General features: G+C 36.6%; 1 protein-coding gene across 1 annotated transcript in view; it reads right to left on the bottom strand.

Annotated features, from left to right (window-relative positions):
* Positions 1-7,308, bottom strand: part of LOC134749621 (cell adhesion molecule Dscam2-like) — a 167,045-nt gene extending 159,737 nt beyond the window's left edge. Inside the window, exons 1-2 of the mRNA XM_063684641.1 lie at positions 7,241-7,308; positions 3,631-3,665 (exon numbers count right to left, since the gene is read on the bottom strand). Of these exons, the coding sequence (XP_063540711.1) occupies positions 3,631-3,665; positions 7,241-7,308 (103 nt within the window). The remainder of the gene's footprint in view (positions 1-3,630; positions 3,666-7,240) is intronic.
* Between the last annotated feature and the right edge of the window lie 15,401 nt (positions 7,309-22,709).

Below are 22,709 nucleotides of genomic sequence, written 5' to 3'. Positions count from 1 at the left end.
CCTATGTCAACTATACCAAGCATGATACTAGAGAACAAATTTAACTATTGTATTAATTAATTTTCGATTGTGTTTTTAAGTAGTCACACTAAATTATATAAATTGGAAACTGAAATAGATGTTATTTACTAATGAAAAAGTGACCATGCCCTACGGTGGCCGAGGCCGGAATCAAACAGGTGGGGCGGCGGCGGTGGGGCTTGGTGGTCGGGTAGTCTAGTGGTCAGGATGTTAGCTGCGTAAGCTTAAGATTAAGAAGAAGCCACGTAAGAAGAAGCCAGTTCGATTCCGGACTCGGCCACCGGAGGACTTGGGTCACTTTCTCTTTAGTATATTATATATAATGAATAAATGTCCGTGATAAAGGTTCCAATTTTATAAATTCTTCGCCACAGAAATGTCTGCGATCGATGCCAAGGTGACAATCGCTTGCATTTCGCCATCGAATTGCTTTCTGGCTCTCTATCACTCTTACATATTAGTATGACAGGGACAGTTGCGTTTCGTTCGCTACGGAGCGTTAGCGATTGGCATGTTGTCTACGGGGCCAGAACTGTCACTATTAAGGAAGTCATGTTTTACGTTTTGTTAAGTAGTTAGACTTCCCTGGAATAAATGTATTTAGTCCTATTTCTTTCCGTAGGTAAGTACATTGACGAACTTTGCTTTGCAACTTTTCGCGGTTATAGCTCTGATACGAACTGCGTGATTCGTTTCTTCCCAAACCTCATAAAGTGGTTATAGGAGATGTAGCTATATTATAAAGCTATATGAACGATGACGCTCTGTCGATGAAATGAGGAACGGCAGTCACTCAAATACTTAGAAAAAATGTTTTCTCCTCAATTCAGCGGCAGATGCTACTCATTAGGGAAGATTCGTGATTCTTACATTGCTACTTTACGAGTTACCGCCCGGGAAGAACTCGTGAACTGATCTGTCCATTCCAGCGAGTCTTATTACGTATGCTCGTGGCTATACCGTAGCTATTTTTAACCGACTTCAAGATTTCAAAGGAGGAGGTTCTCAATTCGGTTGTTTTTTTTTTGTTTTTTTTTTATGTTTGTTACTCCATAACTCCGTCATTTCTGGACCGATTTTGAAAATTCTTTTTTTGATTATAAGTATATACATACAGATTGGTCCCGTTTTTGTTAAAAAGCAGTTCTGATGATGGGATCCATGAGGAATCGAGGGAACTCCTCAAATATTAAAGGCATACATATAGTGTATGTATGTACGTATGTATGTATGTAAACACTTTATTGTACATAAGACAGATTACAAACACAATAAAAGAACAAAAATATATACAATGTACAAAGGCGGACTTATCCCTATAAGGGATCTCTTCCAGTCAACCTTTGAGCAATTGAGAATGAAACAATAAACAGATCAGGATAGACAAACGAACACTATGAACAGAAAGTAAATTATGGTTCAATTATTACAAACGTAAATAATTAAAACCTGTAATCTAGAATATAAAATAAACATATATATATATATATATACAATACATATCCATATAAACACAAATATATACCTATAAATATATATATACATATATATATTATCACAACTAAATAAATAATCTTAGTACTCAACTATGTACAACACAAGTCATCAGAAAGCCACAACTTATGTAATTTTCTCTTGAGTGATGCTACCGACTGGGACTGTCTAAGGGATAATGGCAACTTGTTCCACAACTGTACAGCGCGCACTGTGAAAGACTTCGCATATGACCGGGTCTTGTTACACGGCACAGCGAGAGTCAGGGTTGCACTCGATCTCAAGCGATGACCACTACCATCTGCCAGATAAGTAAATCTCTCAGAGAGATATATTATGGAGGGTAGGTCGGATTGAATAGGACGTTGAACAGTAAGGACAAGACATGCACATCCCTGCGCCGACGGATCCGAAGCCAAGCGAGCTGAGAACGGAAGTCGGAGATGTGGTCATATTTCCGCAAACCAAAAATGTTACGGATAGTGATTTTAGTATTTTCATCAACAAATCAAGCACTTACATTTAAAAAGTGGAACTGCTGATGATGATCAGAACGGAACTCTTCAATGACGCATAGTTCACGTTTGGCGATTTGTCGTCTTCGTTATGTTTATTAAGCAAGTTAGGTTTTCAAGAAACATTTTTGTCAAGTTCGAGTTCTGATGATGGGATCCATGAGGAATCGAGGGAACTCCTCAAATGTGAAAGGCATACATATAGTGATTTTTGTATTTTTATCAACAAATCCAGCATTTCCATTTTAAAAAGACATTTGATGAAGTGAAACTGCTGATGATGATCAGAATGGAACTCTTCAATGACATAGTTCACGTTTGGCGATTTGTTTTCTTCCTTATGGACCCAGACCTAAACTTGGACCCGGACTCGGACCCGGACCCGGGTCTGAACATGGACCTTAACTGGGACCCGGACCCGGACCAAACTCTGACCCAAACTTGGACCCGGACAGCCGGACACGGACCCGGACTCGGATCCGGACCCAGACCCGGACCCGGAAATGCTACTAGAAAAGTGGGTTAGGTGGGTGGGTGGGTTTTGAACTTCGATTCTCACAGAACAGAACTTCTATCAGAAAAGTAGGTTAGGTTAGGTTAGAGCTGTCACAGTTACAAAAACGAAATGCCATCAGAAAAGTAGGTTAGAACTGCGACCCTTACAAAAACGAAATGCTACTAGAAAAGTGCTGTCTTTTTCATTTCATTGTCTAAAATCTAAGAGTGCACCATCAACAATAAGTGAACTTTCAGCGGCATCCCCCATTGACGTCGGTTTTTTTTTTCTTAAAAATTATCTGCTATACCTACCGAATAAAGCCAACATTGCTGCATTGAACGGAATTATTCATCGGTAGTGTACGGCGAACGGCGATGCAGCACAAAAGAGCGTATAGGTTATCTGTACTTTAATATTTTATATTTTAACGATGTCTAGGTACTTGTTCTAGGTACGGATAGTTTGCGATGCTTTGTGGCACTGTGTCACAACATTTTCTTACGTCGTGTCAGTTTGCCCGAGTGTAAGTTCAACTCGCCTTGGTTAAAACTCGGCTTATCTTACTTGCAGCTCCACGTTAAACATATTTCTCTTCTTCCTTATAAAACCTGCTTAACCAGGGATTTGTTTGAGTTAAAAGTAGAAGGTACCTAAACTACCTACGACAAGTTTTTTTAAATTTGAAAATAGGCTGCGTTTCAATAAAATCGCTGGCTATCATGTTTGCTTTAAATATGGAAAATTAGTAATATAGAATAATAATAATATAGTATTATATTATATTGTGGAAAAATAGTTGCCCAGCAGCCTGGCACTCAATGTGTTAAGTAAGGTATTGTAGGTTAAAATAATTAGTTTTTCGATATGGGTAAAAGAAAGTGTGTGTCGGCCACGCATAATGGAGGGTTTCGTTGAGATACAAAAAATCCATAAAGTCAAAAGGGCGTACTTTCGCGGCACTTATGTCTTTATAATAAGAACGGTAGTTTTTTGGGAAAACATCATTAATGGCTAAACCGATCATATTCAACACACGAAATTGTCGTGTTTTTGCCATTTTAGCTACGGAACCCTACAAACGGTAACACAATTTCCACTTACCGTAAATATGATATCCCGGATTCAGGTTTTGCTCACTGCAACAAAAATTTATATAGGTACAATAAGGCTTATTTATATGTTAGACACAAAACCTAGTTACTAAATAATAATAACTTACCATAAAAACTAAAAACACAAAACCAAAGAAAGTAATTTTATTTGTGAAATAAAGCACATCCTAATAAATATTTTAAAACCTATCATTTTATAACAGAATATTTAGGTGACAAATTACTAAAACAAAAATATAAACACAACCACTTACATGTAACACAATAGCTATTAGATTCTTAAAGTTATAGGGCTCATGCTTGTAGCTCTTATTGTAAACATTATATCAGATGAATGTAATATAAATACTTGAATACTAGATTTCCGAGGGGAAATCGAAATACTTGAAGCATAATAAGAGGTTTTAAGACAATCTAGGTCACTAACAGATTAATTTAAGAAGATAATTATATTAATAATGTTAGATGTTGAGGATATCTCAAACGGTCTTTTAGTTTTATTTTTAAATATCTGACAAGTGACAGATGGTTTGCCGCGGTTTTGGACAATAATGACATTGACAGGGGATTAAGTTAAGACAGAGAGAAAAACGCAAGTTGTTGGATAAGAGATTTGTATTGCTTTAATTATAGAAAACTCAAAATAAATAATCTATTGTAAACTAATTTGGAGTTTTAGTGAGTGTCTTATATCAGAAGTGGCAAGAACGTTGAAGAATGGGCCTTAAATGTCAAAGAACAAATGATATAAAAGCGAAACCTACTGACTGAGCAAACTGAATGCTTTAGTGCAAAATCTTGAATATTGAGTATTGCACATATGCAAACATTTTACAGCCTACATTCTTAGCTATGATGGCATATACGCATGTCAACAACTCAACAACAATGACAACCTTAGTGACAAGGTTATGCTAACCTTAAAACATGAAGAGAAATGTGTAAAATAAAAGTTGGGTTATTTATATAATGTTGAGTAATTGCTTCATGTTGATAAATATTTTAACTATTCTAAGATGAAAAGTAACGAGATTGAGAACTACATGCTCTGATGATGATAGTTTGGGTGTTTGGATATCCACAAAGGACTAATTGTTGAAGAATTATAATGAATTATTGCAATGTGCTATATCGCCATATATAAAAGGTTTATGAAATATAATCAGCCATATAAGATTGAATGAAAATGTCAAAGTCTTTCCCAATGATCACTGCAGCTGCTTGATGGGAATCTTCACCAAATTGTGCACAAGGATTTTTTTTTTTCAGCGAAAGCAAAGAGCATTGGCAAAAGAAAATCTGCGGTGAGAGATGACTGCAGCTAACTATTATGTCAAAAGTTACCAAGTGGATACTGCATTTGCTACTATGACAAAAGTTAAGTATTCTCTACACAAGTTCTTTGTTTGTTGGCTGTTGGCTTAAGGGTATACTTATCTAATCAGGTGAAGGATATTATTATTATTTTGTTTTAGACAGGCAGCTAATGCTGGTACGTCTAAATCATAGTTCACTTAGCATGATTTCACAGTTTTGATAGTTTGTCTAGTCTATTTTTAAATTGATTCACACTTGTAGAGTTCACAACTTCAGAGGGTAATTTGTTTCAAGCCTTTACTATTCGGTTTGCAATAAAGATGCAAGATAGTATGCTATTTGAAGTTCTCCAACAGTACTGCCATAAGTCAGTATTGGCTCACACTTCAGTGTCAGACACTTAAGGTTGAGACCAATTTGTGAGACTTCAGTGGAAATCGTGGATCGTGTAACTGTATGAGATATATGTGTGAGTTATCACTGGGTTAAGTGTTGTGTATAGAGGTGTTATGAAAAGTGTAGGATGCTGGCATACAAGAGAAATAAAATAAGACAGATTAGTATATGAGGATGGTAAATGGGCGATTTATAGTTATTTAAGAAGGGAGTAAATTTAGAGGTTGAGTTTTTGATCAAAAGTTGAGGGTTAGATAAAATAGTTGGTAAAAAGGTAAAAAATAATAATATGATATTAGACCGAGCAATTATTCCGTAATTTGGGTAAGGTCTACTACAATCCATTAGAATTAAAAAAAAAACTTGATTAATAACAGGAACATTGGAGGAGGGGTTGGAGTAGTGGAGTGTTAGGTAGAGGAGCAGGTACTAGTTGTCAAGAACGGGCTGCGCAGTAGCATAGGGCTGGTCTCTGGTCTTGGTCCGGGTTTGAGCATGTTGGTGACAGTGTGAGGGGAGAGATAGATGGAGCCTCACTCAACAGGGTGTTGTTAAAGGCAGGAACCAGGAACAAGGATATTTAGAGGTGGACTGGTTACAAGAGGTCATGTATGTTCTTAATGGATTTACTATTTGGATCACATCACAATATAAAATATAGACTTAGAAAACTATGTAAGAAAATGTTGATATTTACTGATCAAAATTTTGTATTAAACTCAAAATTAAAACTAAGAAAAGGGAATTTAGAATGTTATGTGCCAGAAATAGTATGAAGGTTGATAGTGTAACGCTTCGTAAAACCGTGGTACAAAAACTATAGCACAGGTTACAGTATTGGACCTACACCTTAGATCAATATTTTGATCACATGTTTTATTGATATTACTGAATGCTTATAAAACTTATTTTTACAAGTTTTTTATTTTTTTATTTACTTGCAATGTATCTATATAACTATGTATGTTTGCACGGGTCAAATCTTGCAAGCTAAATTTGACCCACTTTCTGGTTTCCGATGAAGCTAAAAATTGGCACACATAAGTGCCACAACAAGTTGGACAGCTTTGCAGCTATTTTGCGCAAAAGAGTGGCATCCTTAGTGAAGAGGTTGCGGGGCAGCCCAAACAGCATACTGAACACCATTGCAGAGCGATGTGAGGGGCGCTTCCAGAAGCACTGGAACCTTTTGCATTGCTCGCTAGGTTATGTATGATTGTTCTTGAGTGTGTTATTATGTATATATTAATTTAAGGTGCCTACTAATACTAGCTCTAAGTAAACTTTTTTTTTACTAACAACTATGGACATTGTTTCCGAAATAATTTGAATTTGAATAAGTAAGTTGCGTGACAATGCAATATTGTGGTACCATCCAGCTGATCTGATGATAGAGACAGGAGGTGTCCATAGGAACTCGGTGATAAAACAAGGCAACCTAATTTGCAAACCAAACCGTGTTTGGGATTATTGGAATTGTCTAAGTATTAGTTGTCTGTGAAAAGAAAAGTACAGTCAGCGATAAAAGCTTGAACCAAAAATGAAATATTTGCCAAAAATTTTTATAATATGAGGGATAGAGTTACCTAATCAAGAATCTCAATAGAGTATTTGACTTGTTTTGTAAGTGTACATCTTAGTGCATGTTGATATTGTTGATGTAATTGAAGCCTTCATCATTAATAACAGATGATGTCCCAGTGCTGGGCACAGGTCTTCTCCGCAAGGTCATATTTAATCCTTCTGATCACACATAAGTTTGATAAATTATTAGAAAAATGTTAGTGAGTCAAGAATAGTTGAACCGAAATTTGAAATGTTGAATCCAAACATGCTTTAACATCACGAATATAGTTATTGCCCTGAATTATGATTGCAGAATGTACTGGCAAGAGTCTGCGCACTTGAGCGGCGGTGCGAGGCTGCGCACTTGAGCGGAGGTGCGAGTCTGCATACTTGAGCGGAAGTGCTAGGCTATACGTCTAAGCGGCGGTGCGAGTGTGTGCGCCTGTGTGGCGGTGCGAGTCTGCAGGCCTAAGCAGTGCACAGTCATCGGGGTCAGTGGAGTCGCTGAGGACCAACTTAGCTACGTCGCAAATCTCCTGATGCGATTTAGAAGGCGCACGAGGTGTAGAAGATCTGAAGTGCTGCTTGCTGACCTTATTGGGCGAAGGCTTTTCATCATGAGGTCGAACTGATAACTGATTATGACGCTTGCTCGAGTGCAGTGCAGCCCTATGTTCAATGTTGCAGATGGTCTGATCACTATATACTGTTGTGGCCAGAGCATTGCCCATCATTGCTGGCGTCATTATGTGGTCTACCTAAACTAATGCTTATCCTAATATAATGTAATATCTAATGGTTAATCCGTTATTTAATGATACATGTATGGTGTTTCTTCTTTAACACTACTAAACGCTTGTGACATCTCAGAAAAATATGTCTAGGTTAATAATTGTATACAGTCATGCATGTCAATAGTACAAGATTGAGATGATTGATATGATATGTTGATGATTCAGGTTCGGTAGATTCATTAAAATATGATTGACTTTTACATGAAATATTATGAAATGTACGATATTATGGTATTAGGATATCTGAAACAAAGATAGCGAAAAGAGAATAGTTAGTAAAATAGAATTATTTGGTTGAGAAAGAAGCTATTCCACCTAAGTAACGTGATGTAAATAGTAAGGAAAAATGAAAGTCAAAGAAAATGATTGTTGTTTATGAAAGTCATGTTCATATATGTCAACATATATTTAATTATGATAATACTTACTGCCTTTAGATGAATACTAAAGGTTATAATGTTGCCTTTTTGCCGCTGAGATTGTTATTTGTTGCAAATATGGATAAGTATACTAAACAAATGAGCAGGTTCACCCAGCCACACTGGTGACTGGTGTGGTGCAGAGCAAAATGCCTTCTTAGGTGAATACTGTTAATGTTTTAGACTGAGTGACCAGGTTCATCCGGCCCTAGTGTGGTGCGGAGTGAAATGTCACCTCAGGTGAATATTGTTAATCAGTTAATGTTTAGACTGAGTGACCAGGTTCATCCGGCGCTAGTGTGGTGCGGAGTGAAATGTCACCTCAGGTGAATATTGTTAATCAGTTAATGTTTAGACTGAGTGACCAGGTTCACCCGGCCCTAGTGTGGTGCGGAGTGAAATGTCACCTCAGGTGAATATTGTTAATGTTTAGACTGAGTGACCAGGTTCACCCGGCCCTAGTGTGGTGCGGAGTGAAATGTCACTTCAGGTGCATATTTATAATGTTATAGACTGAGTGGCTAGGTTCGCACTGCCGCAAGTAGAGACTAATATGGTACGGAGTGGAATGTCACATTAGGTGAATGTTAATAATGTTTTAGACCGAGTGGGTAGGTTCACACGGCCGCATTGGAGGCTAATGTGGTACGGAGTGGAATGTCACATCGGGTGAATATTCTTAATATTCAAGACTGAGTGGGTAGGTTCACACGGCCGCAAGTAGAGACTAATGTGGTACGGAGTGAAATGTCACATCAGGCTATAATTTTTAATGTTAGGTATAGACTGAGTGGGTAGGTTCACACGGCCGCAAGTAGAGACTAATATGGTACGGAGTGGAATGCCACATCAGGTGAATGTTAATAATGTTCTAGACCGAGTGGGTAGGTTCACACGGCCGCATTGGAGGCTAATGTGGTACGGAGTGAAATGTCACATCGGGTGAATATTTTGAATATTCAAGACTGAGTGGGTAGGTTCACACGGCCGCAAGTAGAGACTAATGTGGTACGGAGTGAAATGTCACATCAGGCTATAATTTTTGATGTTAGGTATAGACTGAGTGGGTAGGTTCACACGGCCACAAGTAGAGACTAATATGGTACGGAGTGGAATGTCACATCAGGTGAATGTTAATAATGTTCTAGACCGAGTGGGTAGGTTCACACGGCCGCATTGGAGGCTAATGTGGTACGGAGTGGAATGTCACATCGGGTGAATATTCTGAATATTCAAGACTGAGTGGGTAGGTTCACACGGCCGCAAGTAGAGACTAATGTGGTACGGAGTGAAATGTCACATCAGGCTATAATTTTTAATGTTAGGTATAGACTGAGTGGGTAGGTTCACACGGCCACAAGTAGAGACTAATATGGTACGGAGTGGAATGTCACATCAGGGGAATGTTGATAATGTTCTAGACCGAGTGTGTAGGTTCACACGGCCGCATTGGAGGCTAATGTGGTACGGAGTGGAATGTCACATCGGGTGAATATTCTTAATATTCAAGACTGAGTGGGTAGGTTCACACGGCCGCAAGTAGAGACTAATGTGGTACGGAGTGAAATGTCACATCAGGCTATAATTGTTGATGTTAGGTATAGACTGAGTGGGTAGGTTCACACGGCCGCAAGTAGAGACTAATATGGTACGGAGTGGAATGTCACATCAGGTGAATGTTAATAATGTTCTAGACCGAGTGGGTAGGTTCGCACGGCCGCATTGGAGGCTAATGTGGTACGGAGTGGAATGTCACATCGGGTGAATATTCTTAATGTTTAAGACTGAGTGGGTAGGTTCACACGGCCGCAAGTAGAGACTAATGTGGTACGGAGTGAAATGTCACATCAGGCTATTATTTTGAATGTTATGGACTGAGTGGGTAGGTTCCCACGGCCGCAAGTAGAGACTAATGTGGTGCGTAGTGGAATGTCACATCAGGTGAATGTTAATAATGTTCTAGACCGAGTGGGTAGGTTCACACGGCCGCATTAGAGACTGATGTGGTACGGAGTGGAATGTCACATCGGGTGAATATTCTTAATGTTTAAGACTGAGTGGGTAGGTTCACACGGCCGCAAGTAGAGACTAATGTGGTACGGAGTGAAATGTCACTTCAGGCTATTATTTTGAATGTTATGGACTGAGTGGGTAGGTTCCCACGGCCGCAAATAGAGCCTAATGTGGTGCGGAGTGAAATGTCACATCAGGTGAATATTTGTCGCATTAGAGACTAGTGTGGTAAAGGTTGCATGAAGGCATGTCACGTAATGTAAATAAGGCTAATGAAACAAATTCTTTACGAGACTTTAGACTAATCTGTGATAAGTACAAATGTTAAAATAAGTTAATATTGAAATGTAATAAGAGTCGTGTGGTACATTGGACAAGAAGGTTGTGAAAAGTTAAATCCTAGAGTGAGTTTGAGGACAAACTCCTAGATTGTCAGGATGGCCGAATGTTAGATGTTGAGGATATCTCAAACGGTCTTTTAGTTTTATTTTTAAATATCTGACAAGTGACAGATGGTTTGCCGCGGTTTTGGACAATAATGACATTGACAGGGGATTAAGTTAAGACAGAGAGAAAAACGCAAGTTGTTGGATAAGAGATTTGTATTGCTTTAATTATAGAAAACTCAAAATAAATAATCTATTGTAAACTAATTTGGAGTTTTAGTGAGTGTCTTATAATAATAAGTAATAGAACAAATCTGTAAGTTGAACTGTAAGTAAAGCTTGTGCTGAAAGTATTTAGGGTTCCATATTTTCCCAATCATTTCATATGGCAGCGCAGCTTAGAATCGACAAAGTAAAGGGACGTCACAATAGCTTGCGTATTTTTATCAATTTTATCATCTTAATAGTATATTCAATTTTTATTAGCATTTTCAAGTTACAAGTAGGTAGTGGTTAATTTGACTTGTTGTAATACATCTGACATTAGCTTATTGCGTCTAGGAATATTATTGTCTGATGTTTGGATTCCTTTGTATTCTATTATGTAACTGGACACTATTCAAATGTAAAGAAAAAATAGCAATGAAATAAAAGTTACTCTCGAAAAACATCCGTTTTGCGGCATCAGCAAGTGCAAGTCAGCAAGAGTCGTTAAGACCAGTCGTTAAATTTCCTTCCTCAATTAATATTAACTGAAACACTAGTACCTAATTTGTTTTTTTTTTAAAGAAAACTAAACACAACTGTAGTAGCCTTACGTGTTTGGGTGGAAACCATTTATCATGCTAATGCAAATGCGCACAAACATACAAACTGCATTACTGTGAGGTGTGCAGCGCATACAGGAATTTCTACTTAGCTCAGTACGGTTTAACGTGTAGTTTAAAAATTTAAGTTGCTGCGGGTTGAGGAATTGACTAAGTTGCGCTGAGAACCACAATAAAATTTTGCGAGAGGCAATTGGGTAGTGTTATAATGGTGATGAAGGAAAGACGAACTGACTTTCTTATATAATTTATTCTTATAATATATTTGTGGAGCTCAGTCTCAACACCTGTACAGCGACGCCATCTTGGGTAGAAGAGAGAGTTGCCATAGATAACACTAAATGTCAAACTAAACTAGTGATGTTATTACCAACCTAACATCCCTTTCCTTAAGTTTATATTATAATTACATTGATGACCAGTCTCTTATTTAACTCATCTTTACAACATGTTATGTTAAAGTCTTTCAGTTACCTAAGTATTAACAATTAAATAATCTTCACATTTAAACATGACAGTCTGTTCCTTTAACTGGTCTCTATGGTCATTACTAAAATCAATGTATTTATGTTTATAGTTAACAATAAAATATTCTACAAATTATGATACAGTCTTTTCATTAACTGGTCTTTACAGTTACACAATTTAGTTTACATTTTATGAAATAGCTTAATTGCAAAACTACATTTACATTCAGTTGACTTAATTAAATTATATTATATCTAAATTTCCGTTATATAACGCTTTGGAGGTTTAACAATACGTCCTGATCTCGTCACTCTGTGATCAGTTATTACTGGTGCTGGAGTACCCGTCTCCTGTCTTGCCTCTGCCACTTCCATACTTCTTTCCCTTCGTGGTGAGCAAGATCGCATGGGAGACGATTGTGTCAAGTCACTATTTAAGATACTATAGTTATGAATAAGATGAATCCTATTTCTTACATAAGTTACATCATTACTAGTTTTTATCACATATGACCTATTATTACTTAACCGTTTAACAATTACAGCCTTTTCCCAAGTACTGTGTGGATTTTTCTTATAATAAACCTGGTCTCCTGGATACAAAATGGACATTGATTTAGCATTCCTATTATAATATCTAGACATATCTTCATTATTTTTATCAGCTGATTGTTTGTATTCCTTAAATGTCACAGCTTTAGGTCTGAGTTTGTTAAAGTTTACTGGTATCTTACTTCTTAATTTTCTAGACATTAATAACTCAGCCGGTGATAACATATGATTTTTAGCTGTATTTCTATACTGTAATAATGCTAAGTAAGGATCTGATCCATCTTCCTTACATTTTTTGAACATATTTTTTAAAATTTTCACAGCACTTTCAATTTGGCCATTAGAGTTTGAATGATAAGGAGCTGTTACTATATGTTCTATGTCCCATTCATATAGAAATGATTTAAATTCTGATGACTGAAAGGGAGGACCACCATCTGACACTAATGTCATAGGTATCCCATGTCTGGCAAATATTGACTTTAAATTTATTATGACATTTTGAGCCGTACTATTATTTTTTAACAATGCTGTCTCTATGTACTTTGAGTAATAATCAGTTACTACAATGTAGGTTAAGTTATCAAAGTGCATTAGATCAATGCCAACTCTTTGCCAAGGATATTTGCTAATTTCATAGTTTTTTAAGGGTTCCTTTTGATTACATGGCTTGAACTTGGCACAGGTGTCACATTGTTCCACTACATTTTTTATATCAGCAGACATGTTAGACCAATATAATGAATCTCTAGCTAATCTTAGACACTTATTTATCCCTTGATGACCTTCATGCAATTTATTTAATATTTCTTTTTGCATGGACTTTGGAACAATTAAATTTGACCCTTTGAACAATAAATCTCCTATGACATGAATTTCACCCTGCATGTTCCAATATGGCTTCACTAATAAATTGATTTTATCTTTACTACTTGGCCAACCTTCAAAATAATATTTTTTTAACAATTGAAGGGTTTCGTCATCAATGGTTGCCTGTTTTAATTTATTTTTGTACTCTTGACTGATCGCTAAATTTGACTCGACTAAATTGACATGGTAAGACATATCAGATTCATTTTCTGGAATAAAATGGTCTTTCATAGCTGCTCTAGACAAAGTATCAGATATATACATTTCTTTGCCAGGTATGTGAATAACTTCTAAATCATACTTCTGTAAAGTTAGCATCATACGCTGCAGTCTTGCTGGTACCTCATGCAAAGGCTTTTTAAACAGATAAACCAATGGTTTATGATCCGTGTGCACAATGACTTTACGTCCATAGACATATTGATTGAATTTACAACATCCGAACTGAATTGCAAATAGCTCTTTTTCAATTTGTGCAAAATTTTCTTGTGACTTAGTTAGTGTTTTTGAACTGTATGCAATTGGCTTATTATTCTGTAAAATTACAGCACCTATCGCTGACTTTGACGAGTCTACTGATAGAATCAGTGGCAAATTTACATCATAGTGTGCTAAAACTGGCGTGTTACATATTATTTCCTTTAATTCACAATATTCTTTTTCATAGTTACTGTCCCACTGCCAGGGCACGTCTTTTTTTAACAAAGTTCTCATGAGAGTGGTCTTTGCTGACAAATTATCAATGAAACATCCTACAAAATTTACCATCCCGAGAAATCTTTGTAATTCTTTAAGATTACTGGGACTTTGCATCTCTTTGACCGCCTTGACTCTTTCTTGACTGACTTTGACACCATCTCGGTTAAAAATATATCCTAAAAATTCTACCTCCGACACTCCAAATTTGCATTTCGACTTATTTAATTTTAAATTGACTTGTCTAGCCCTATCTAGCACTTTTTTAAGTCGTTGATTATGAATCTCTGGGGTCTCACCATAAACTAAAAAATCATCTACAAATATGAGAACGCCTTCTATGTCACCAAATAACTCATTAATGACTCTATAAAAAATCTCTGTTGATGCATTTATGCCTAAAGGTAATCTAAGATATTTATATCTACCAAAGGGAGTTTGGAATGTGCAAAGTTCAGAACTCTCCTCATCAAGTTTCAAAGACCAAAAACCTGAGAACGCATCAAGATGTGAAAAACAAGTAGCACCTTTCAATTGCGACCTAATCTCATCAATATTTTTTAGTGGATAATGTTCTCTCATAATATTTTTATTCAAATTTCTAGGATCTAGACATATTCTAAGCTGACCTGTTGACTTGACGGTGACTACTACAGAGTTGACCCATGCCGTTGGCTTGGTGACTTTTTCAATGACTTTCATGCTCTCCATGCGATCCAGCTCATCCCGTAGGTCCTTCAGTAGCGCAAATGGTACCTTCCTCGGAGGATCAATGCATGGCACAGCATCAGACTTCAGTTTCAGATGGCAGACAGGAGGTAGACACCCCAGACCCTGAAAAACATCATTATATTGTGTAAGAATTTGACAATTATTTTTTTCTATTACTTCCTCAGTTAGCTGATAAACACGTTTGACTATACCAATTCGATCACATGTATCTAGACCTAAAATGGTTTCACCATTTACAGTTGTCACTGCAAAGGTTATTTTCTCTACTCTGTTATTGAAATGACATTCCAATTCTGTTTCCCCTATTATTGGAAGTTCACACCTATATGCCTTAGCAGTAAGAGTGGTTTCAACTATATTGTTGAGCCCTAAAGTTTTGTAAGTTTGTAACGACATCAAATCAAGCTCGGCCCCAGTGTCTAAAAGGCAATTTATATCTCGACCATTGACATTGACATTTAAGTACCAAGACTTTTTATTTCTGTTTTTGTTCTGTACTTGCCCCACAAATAACCTCTCAGCGCAGTAAGCATTATCATCATCGAGGTTTTCTAGCTCTAATTGTCTTACATTTTTATTTTTAAAACAAAATTTTGCAAAGTGACCATAAGAGTTACATGACCTGCATTGTACGTTGACTGCTGGACACTTGAAGCGATGCACCTGCCCACAGCGCGTGCATGTAGACTGCTGACCTCTCTGCCATGGCCTCGACGGAGCTGACTGGTAGTGTGGTCGACCCGATGACTGATATTCTGATGTTGACTGATTTCTTGACGTTGACTGATTTCTTGATGCTGACTGACTTCTTGACGGTGACTGGCTTGACGTTGAGTATCTTGACTTTGATCTGTGATGACTGTTACTGCGGTTGTTGCTTCTGCCCCTCAGTTGCAACACATTCTGTGTGCCGGTGCTCTCCTGTACTATTCTGTCCGAATCTTGTTGAGCCGCAATGACAGCTTTTGCAAGCTCACGCATCCTAGCATATGACAAATTGGTCTCTTGTAACAACCTTTGTCGAACATGTGACAGCTCAGAATTCATGTTTGCAATAAAAATATCCCTGATAAGAGACTCTCTCAGCTCTTTAAATTCACAATCTTTGATCTTGTTCTCTAAATCAGTTAGGAAATCATCGATGTTTTCAGATTTACTCTGCTTCCGTGTGAAAAACATATAACGTGTCATGGTAAGATTTTTTTGAGGTTCAAAATGAGTGTCAAATTTCTTTTTGATTTCCTTTAATTGGCATTTGTCGAAGTCTACGTTGAAAGAATTAAAGATTTCCAAACCTTTAACGCCCATGGAGTGCAGCATGATTGCAATTTTTCTTTTGTCGTCCGCCTTGTCAAGTCCCGATGCCAATAAATATATGTCAAACCGCTGCCACCACCTTTTCCATTCTTCCGCATTATTATTTGTGGTGTCCGACGAAATCATGAGCTTCGGTAAAGATGTACCAAGTCCATGCGACTTGATTCCGACATCTTCACTTCCCTCCGCCATTTCCGTTGTTGGAGGTGCAAGTTCGGCGCGTGTGACTTTTTCTTGTTTCCGTTTGACTTCTGTCTGATCTTCTGAGTCACTCATCACGACACTTCTGACACCATGTTATAATGGTGATGAAGGAAAGACGAACTGACTTTCTTATATAATTTATTCTTATAATATATTTGTGGAGCTCAGTCTCAACACCTGTACAGCGACGCCATCTTGGGTAGAAGAGAGAGTTGCCATAGATAACACTAAATGTCAAACTAAACTAGTGATGTTATTACCAACCTAACAGGTAGTTGACAATATTTTTTATGGTATATCAGTCGATCAGGTTTGTTTTGAGGATCCAATGTCTGTATGGGATCCAACAAAAGTCACAAATGATGGTCAAAGTCTGGTACCCGCACATGAGAACAACCGGAGAAGCCGTTTCGATATATGGAAAACAAGGAAATTGCGATTTTGCCGGTGAAATGTTGCGTTTATGTATGTTGCCATACAATTTTTTTTTAAATAAAATGTAAGGAATCGTTTTATTAAATATTATTTTATTCCTATTTGAAAGTAAAAAAAATTTTTTTTTAAACCATGAGGTCTTGTGTTTTAAAATATTTAGATCGGTAAGGTTTCACTCACTATTATTTATCCGAAACATGTCGCCAAAAGCGATTAAAACAATAGTGAGTGAAACCGTACTAATCTAAATATTTTGAAATATGTCTCACGATAGTTTAATTTCAGTCTTGTATGTTTTTATTATTCCCATATATTTTTTAAAATTCAACATGTGTCATCTACCCTATTGTACGACTGATGATCAATAGCAAATCAATTTTTAGGAACCTATTAGTTGCAATCTATTAAAGATACCTACTATCGAATTCATATATAGTTTACGCATCCCTTCAAGTGGCGTTCAACCCGTGACTGGTCGGCTCAAATCAGTAGAATGGCGGCTACGGGTGGTTAATGAGAAGTTGCCGTATTTAAAGGCGAAACTGCACGCTTTTAAGTATAGTTACACTCTTCTAGCGCCCGAAAGTAATAGGTCGAGTAAGTCAAGGATAACATACAGTAAGAAAAACATTAACACGGTAAAGAATTTGGTTGTGATGACCGTTCATTCGGGAGCGACCGCCTAGTCAGAGATCAGTCTTGATTTTAAAGAGGTTGTGTAAAAAAAATACTGATTACTAAAATAGTCATGTTTCAATTGAAGTCATAGTTATAATTTGATTATTCAAGATTAAGCTCGATTGTTAAATATCTTTAAAATTTTCCAATAGTAAAAAATGTAAAAGGAAAGATTGATGTAAATTACATCTATCACATCACCGGGCAGTATTTTGTACTTGGACCGGCCGTAAAAGGCTTCAGTCGTATTTATCCATTTTGGGTGGAAATTTGAGACAACGTAAAATGTAAGTGTAATGCTAATCCAAATTAACACTTAAGTACAGAGTCTGTTTCTTGATGCATGCATCTGACTTTTACGACACAGGTGGCCTGGTGTGAGAGTCGAAACTAAAATGCTGACTGTTTTTTCTAGTTATTATTCATTTATTATTTTTTTAGTTTGAATACATTCGCTCTCTGTTAAGAGGACGTAGTCAAACCATTTCTACGCATGCTACTTTGATCAGTTACCCACCGAGAGCAGAACGCGGTCAAGTCGTGCTTGCGAATATTTTACGCTCAGACTGCGCTCAAAGAATTTTTATGACATCGACGTTGAAGTATATGTTTACGAAATAACATATTGAGTTTGCTAGAGAATAAACCAAGTATCCTATTACACAGTTACATCCGCAGTCTGTCTGTTACCTCTTCATAGTCTTCACGCTTAAACCGCTGCACCGATTTAGATGATATTTGGTATGGAGATAGTTTGAAATGTGGGTAGTGATATAAAATAGTTTTTATCCCCGAAATCATCCCTTAAGGGTGTAAAAAGGGGGGTGAAAGCTTGTATGGGGAATCAATAATTTCTTATGTAGGGAATAAAACTCAATATTATAATTACTAATTCCACGCAGACGAAGTCGCGGGCAAAAGCTAGTATTTTAATAACATTAAAAACATGTGTAATACTCAGTAAGAAGTAACTTTCTAAGTAGAGGACCGGGTAATAAATTTTACTCCAAATGTAGCATAAACGACGGTGTGTTTGTGAAGCAACATACGAGATGGTGGCAAATATATTTCGGATAATGTCTACCCCACGTATTTTATGATGCTTAAACCTTTTATGGAATCAAGAATTGGTTCTAAAAAGGGAATAAAACCGCCATTACATAATTGGCTCAGGATTTAAACGCGTTAGTTATTATAACAGATATTACAAATATAAATTATAAACTAAAATAACTGATATTAATTTGTATAAGTCATACGCAAATTAAGCAGTCCCAAAACCGAGTAACGATTGGAATGTACGACTTCAATGTTAAGTAGATAGGTACATTAATAGAAACTTACGAGGGCAAAATATCAGTACACATATTGTCGGTTTAACCATAACGGATTCATACATATCGTATTCGAACCATATCGGTTTTCTTTATGATAAAAGAAAGTTAACAAAGGGAAAGAAAATAGGATAGCATATTTCGAAAAGTACAAAAACTGTTAGGTGCCAGGAAAAACCTCGTTACTAAGATATTTTCACTGTAAGATCAAATGAGAACGGTGCTGCATTAGAACTTCCGTCATAGCTGGTTGATCCCAACTAATTTCTCTAATTGGTATCCTCCAATTAAATAATTAGGTTCACATTTGATTTGAAGGATAGCTCCCAAACTTAACGTGCCTTGCAATGCTGAAACTTACTAAACAGGGTTAGACTAGTTATTTGGCTGACTTGGTGGCAAGAGTGATATTATCGAGTAAACAATTGGAACCCGTACTCACAGTAAACTGGTAAAAACCCCTTTGAAATGGGATTCCTAACAGATAGGATCGCGTTTACAGCGGGTAACAGTAAACCGAAAAAGGGTCAGTATTCATAGCCGATTTCTGTTGGTTTCTATGTAGGTAGTTATGTAAAAAAATGAAAGTTATACTATGATTATCTACTTATTTCTTCTCGCGAATTCGTCCGCGAAGAAGTGGTTAAAAACCTTCAACCTTAAGGATTTAATATTGTCTTCGGTTACCGCGATAATCACTCATGAAATAAAACTATGAAAACGGATTATATCGCGTATATTGAATTTATAATACATCCCGACGTTTCGAACCCTTCTCGTAGGACAGTTCGTGGTCAACGGGTGACTCCTCCGTTTACACGACGACCGACAGGTGTCACCCGTTGACCACGAACGCTGTAAAGGGTTCGAAACGTCGGGATGTATTATAAATTCAATATAAGCGATATAATCCGTTTTCATAGTTTTATTTCTTAAGGATTTAATAAAAAAAAATCTTAGTAGACCTACAACATTTTAATGAAAAACTACAAATATATTATTTGACTACAAGTAAACCATTCAACCAATTCATGGCTTATTTATTTGTCAATTTTTATTTTGTTGTCGTTTTTTTTTTCAACAGCATTTCGATAAAATTTGGTGGATACCTAGATAAGAGTTCCTTATTCTGTACATAATATTCTAAAACTTCTTCCACTGAGTTATGAAAACTTATGTTATTTTCGTACATATTTTTTGTCCCTTTGGATTTTGTATTTATTCCACCCAGAATAGGAGCTCTTAAACCAGCCAAATTGTATCCAAATCTAACGAAAACAATACCAGTCCATTTATCAGCTGCCCCAAAAAACAAATAAGATCCAATAATGTACATTGTAAGATAATAAAAGTAAAATTAAATCCAAATAAATACCATATGCACTAGCATAGGGGAGACCGAGGTAGGTTAACACAAAGATAAGTTGACACAGCGTCCACATCTTGCAAACTATAGACACTAGAAGTATGACTCCCAAAAAAGAAATGCTTCAGTTTCCATTCTAACCAACTTCATCATACATGGTTTAGGCCTCAGATGAGCAGTTGACGTATTACAGCGGTTAGAGCTAAAATATTGCTAAAAGTATGTTTCTCCGCATTTTTTCAAGGACATATCTTTATCAGTTTGGCATTTTTCCGATATATGTATGTGAATTCTGGCAGTGTTTTTTATTATATATTTGAACTTATCAACGTTTTAAAGTAAATGCATGTTTTATAATCTAAAAGTGCAAAGAAGTGTAAACATCTAAAAATCGAACGGTCAGGTATGTTATATGTTGAAACACCTTGTTGCAACTTACCTCGTCAATTTTTTGTTTGAGTTTGGCAGAGGCTGTTCATACCAGATTGTTGAAATCATATTTTTCAATTTTATTTTAGCACTTTGGTTACAAATTGAAAGCTTATTGAAAAATACTTGTATTTCATAATACTTAAGTCACTAACAACTAATTTACTCAACAAAAATATTGATGAAATAGCATATTTTTCTTTTTAAAATTTTAATCAGCTAAAAGACGAAATTGAAAACTTAAATTCTAAATCGAGCTGGCGGTTACCGGTAATAGTTATTTGTTATACAAGGGTGCAAAGTTGTATTTTACCCACGAGTGTTTCCAACACACGAGAAGTAAAATACATTTGCACCCTTGTGTAACACAAAACTTTTCACCACACTATAGCGAGGAAAGTACAACATCCACAGGCGTTTGATCATCTTCATCACTGGAATCACTCATTTTTTACGATATTATAACAGAAAACTCTGGAAGTTGCGTATTTTTACGCGAGTCGGCGAGAAAAGTTATTAAGTAAAAAAATTGTTGACAATGTTGACATTTCTGACGTATGAAATGTCAACGATGCGTTTTGAAATTGCATCGACTGTTTTGTGCGTTCAGAATTGTATTTAACATCATTATAAAAAACAAACCTTTCTTATGGAATTTTAAGGTTTATGACTTAAAATCATTAAATAAAGCTAAATTTGGTATTTTTTATTAGATTCTCAACCCATTTATTTAATGATAATTAATATCGAACGAACCCTTATCATGAGCGTTATACGTTTTGTTATCTGTCAAGCTACTTAAACACGCTCCATCCAAGGTCAAATTACTTTCCCCACTAGTGGATAAAACGCGTTTTTCCCCGCTTGTTTTGAAGGACAAAAGACAACTTTCCGAGCTAGTGAGGGGAAAAAATGTTTTACTGACATTAGTTTGCTATTTACTGTTTAAATTCATAAATTATAGATGTGTGTCAACTTACCTCAGTACCTATTTTAAGTTACCTCGGTATTAGGAGAGTTGAAACAAATCGGATTGATGCAGAAAACAAATGTTTTTAAATAGTTCCAAGTACAATATGGTGTTAATGTTTTGGTTGGTAAATGGTTATAGGTATGAAATTTGCTATCAGATGATAAAGACTTCGTAAATGTAGCTTCTAATACAACAGTTATGACCGAAAAAGTAAAATTTGTGTCAACTCTCCTTGGTCTCCCCTACCGCTACCTTGCGAGCCCTGTGAAACGTCTAGAGCAATATTGTTGAGTGGCTCTCTCTTACGAGTTTTATCCGACGTCCCATTGCATCAAGCGAGATAAAATGCAGAGCAAACGTACGGCGGCTATACAAGTTTATTTTACGTTTTATTGTAGTTCGATACTTATTGAATGTGTTAACGCCTTTTCACTTGCCCGTCATGGGATCAAACTAAGTTCAAGTCTTGAAGAACTTAAGTTGGAACAAAAGATTTAAACATAATTTTCCTTAGAGAAACAGATTAGTATTAATTTATTTTATTAGGCAACTTAGGTGATCTAGCAGCTCTTTCCCGTGGCCTCGTGGATGTTTGCAAATTAGATATATTTACCTCGTCAGCTGACACACACACTTTTCCATAAGCATTGGTAGACTGGTACCAACTAGGACTGCAAGTAGCTGATTTCCTAGTCCATTCAGATCGGACGGCGAGATAGGTTTTTTTTTTCACTAGAGAGCGCTGGGGGCGCGCCCGACAGGCTTTGAAATCAACGTAAAGTTTCCAGCTCAAAGCACAGACAAATTTACCTATTCTTTCCAAATTTATTGTCTCGTATGTAAGGAAATTACTCATTTTAATATGAAAATAAATAAATGTATACTAATCTGTTTCTCTACGGAACACACTCCGACAAAATCTCGGAACAGAGAACGCATCGCACGGCACTATACATATGCGCCATACACGGTACTTACATTTCCGGTATAATTACAATATTAAAGCTTATAATAATACTAATTCAGCCTATATAACCCACTGCTGGGCACAGGCCTCCTATCATGCGCGAGATTGCGCTATAGTCTCCACGCTGGCCCAATGCGGGTTGGGGACTTCACATACACCTTTGAATTTCTTCGCGGATGTATGCAGGTTTCCTCACGATGTTTTCCTTTACCGAAACGCTAGTAATATTAAAGCTTATAGGAGAAATTTAAAGTATACCCTTAACCCTATCTCACGCTTAAAAACCATTACACTTAAAAAAACTAACACTTAAAATTTACACTTAAAATA

Source organism: Cydia strobilella, chromosome 2, assembly GCF_947568885.1.
Source record: "Cydia strobilella chromosome 2, ilCydStro3.1, whole genome shotgun sequence".
NCBI lineage: Eukaryota > Metazoa > Arthropoda > Insecta > Lepidoptera > Tortricidae > Cydia > Cydia strobilella.
Note: the sequence above shows the minus strand (reverse complement) of the source record. Positions and strands in the feature narration are given on the sequence as shown.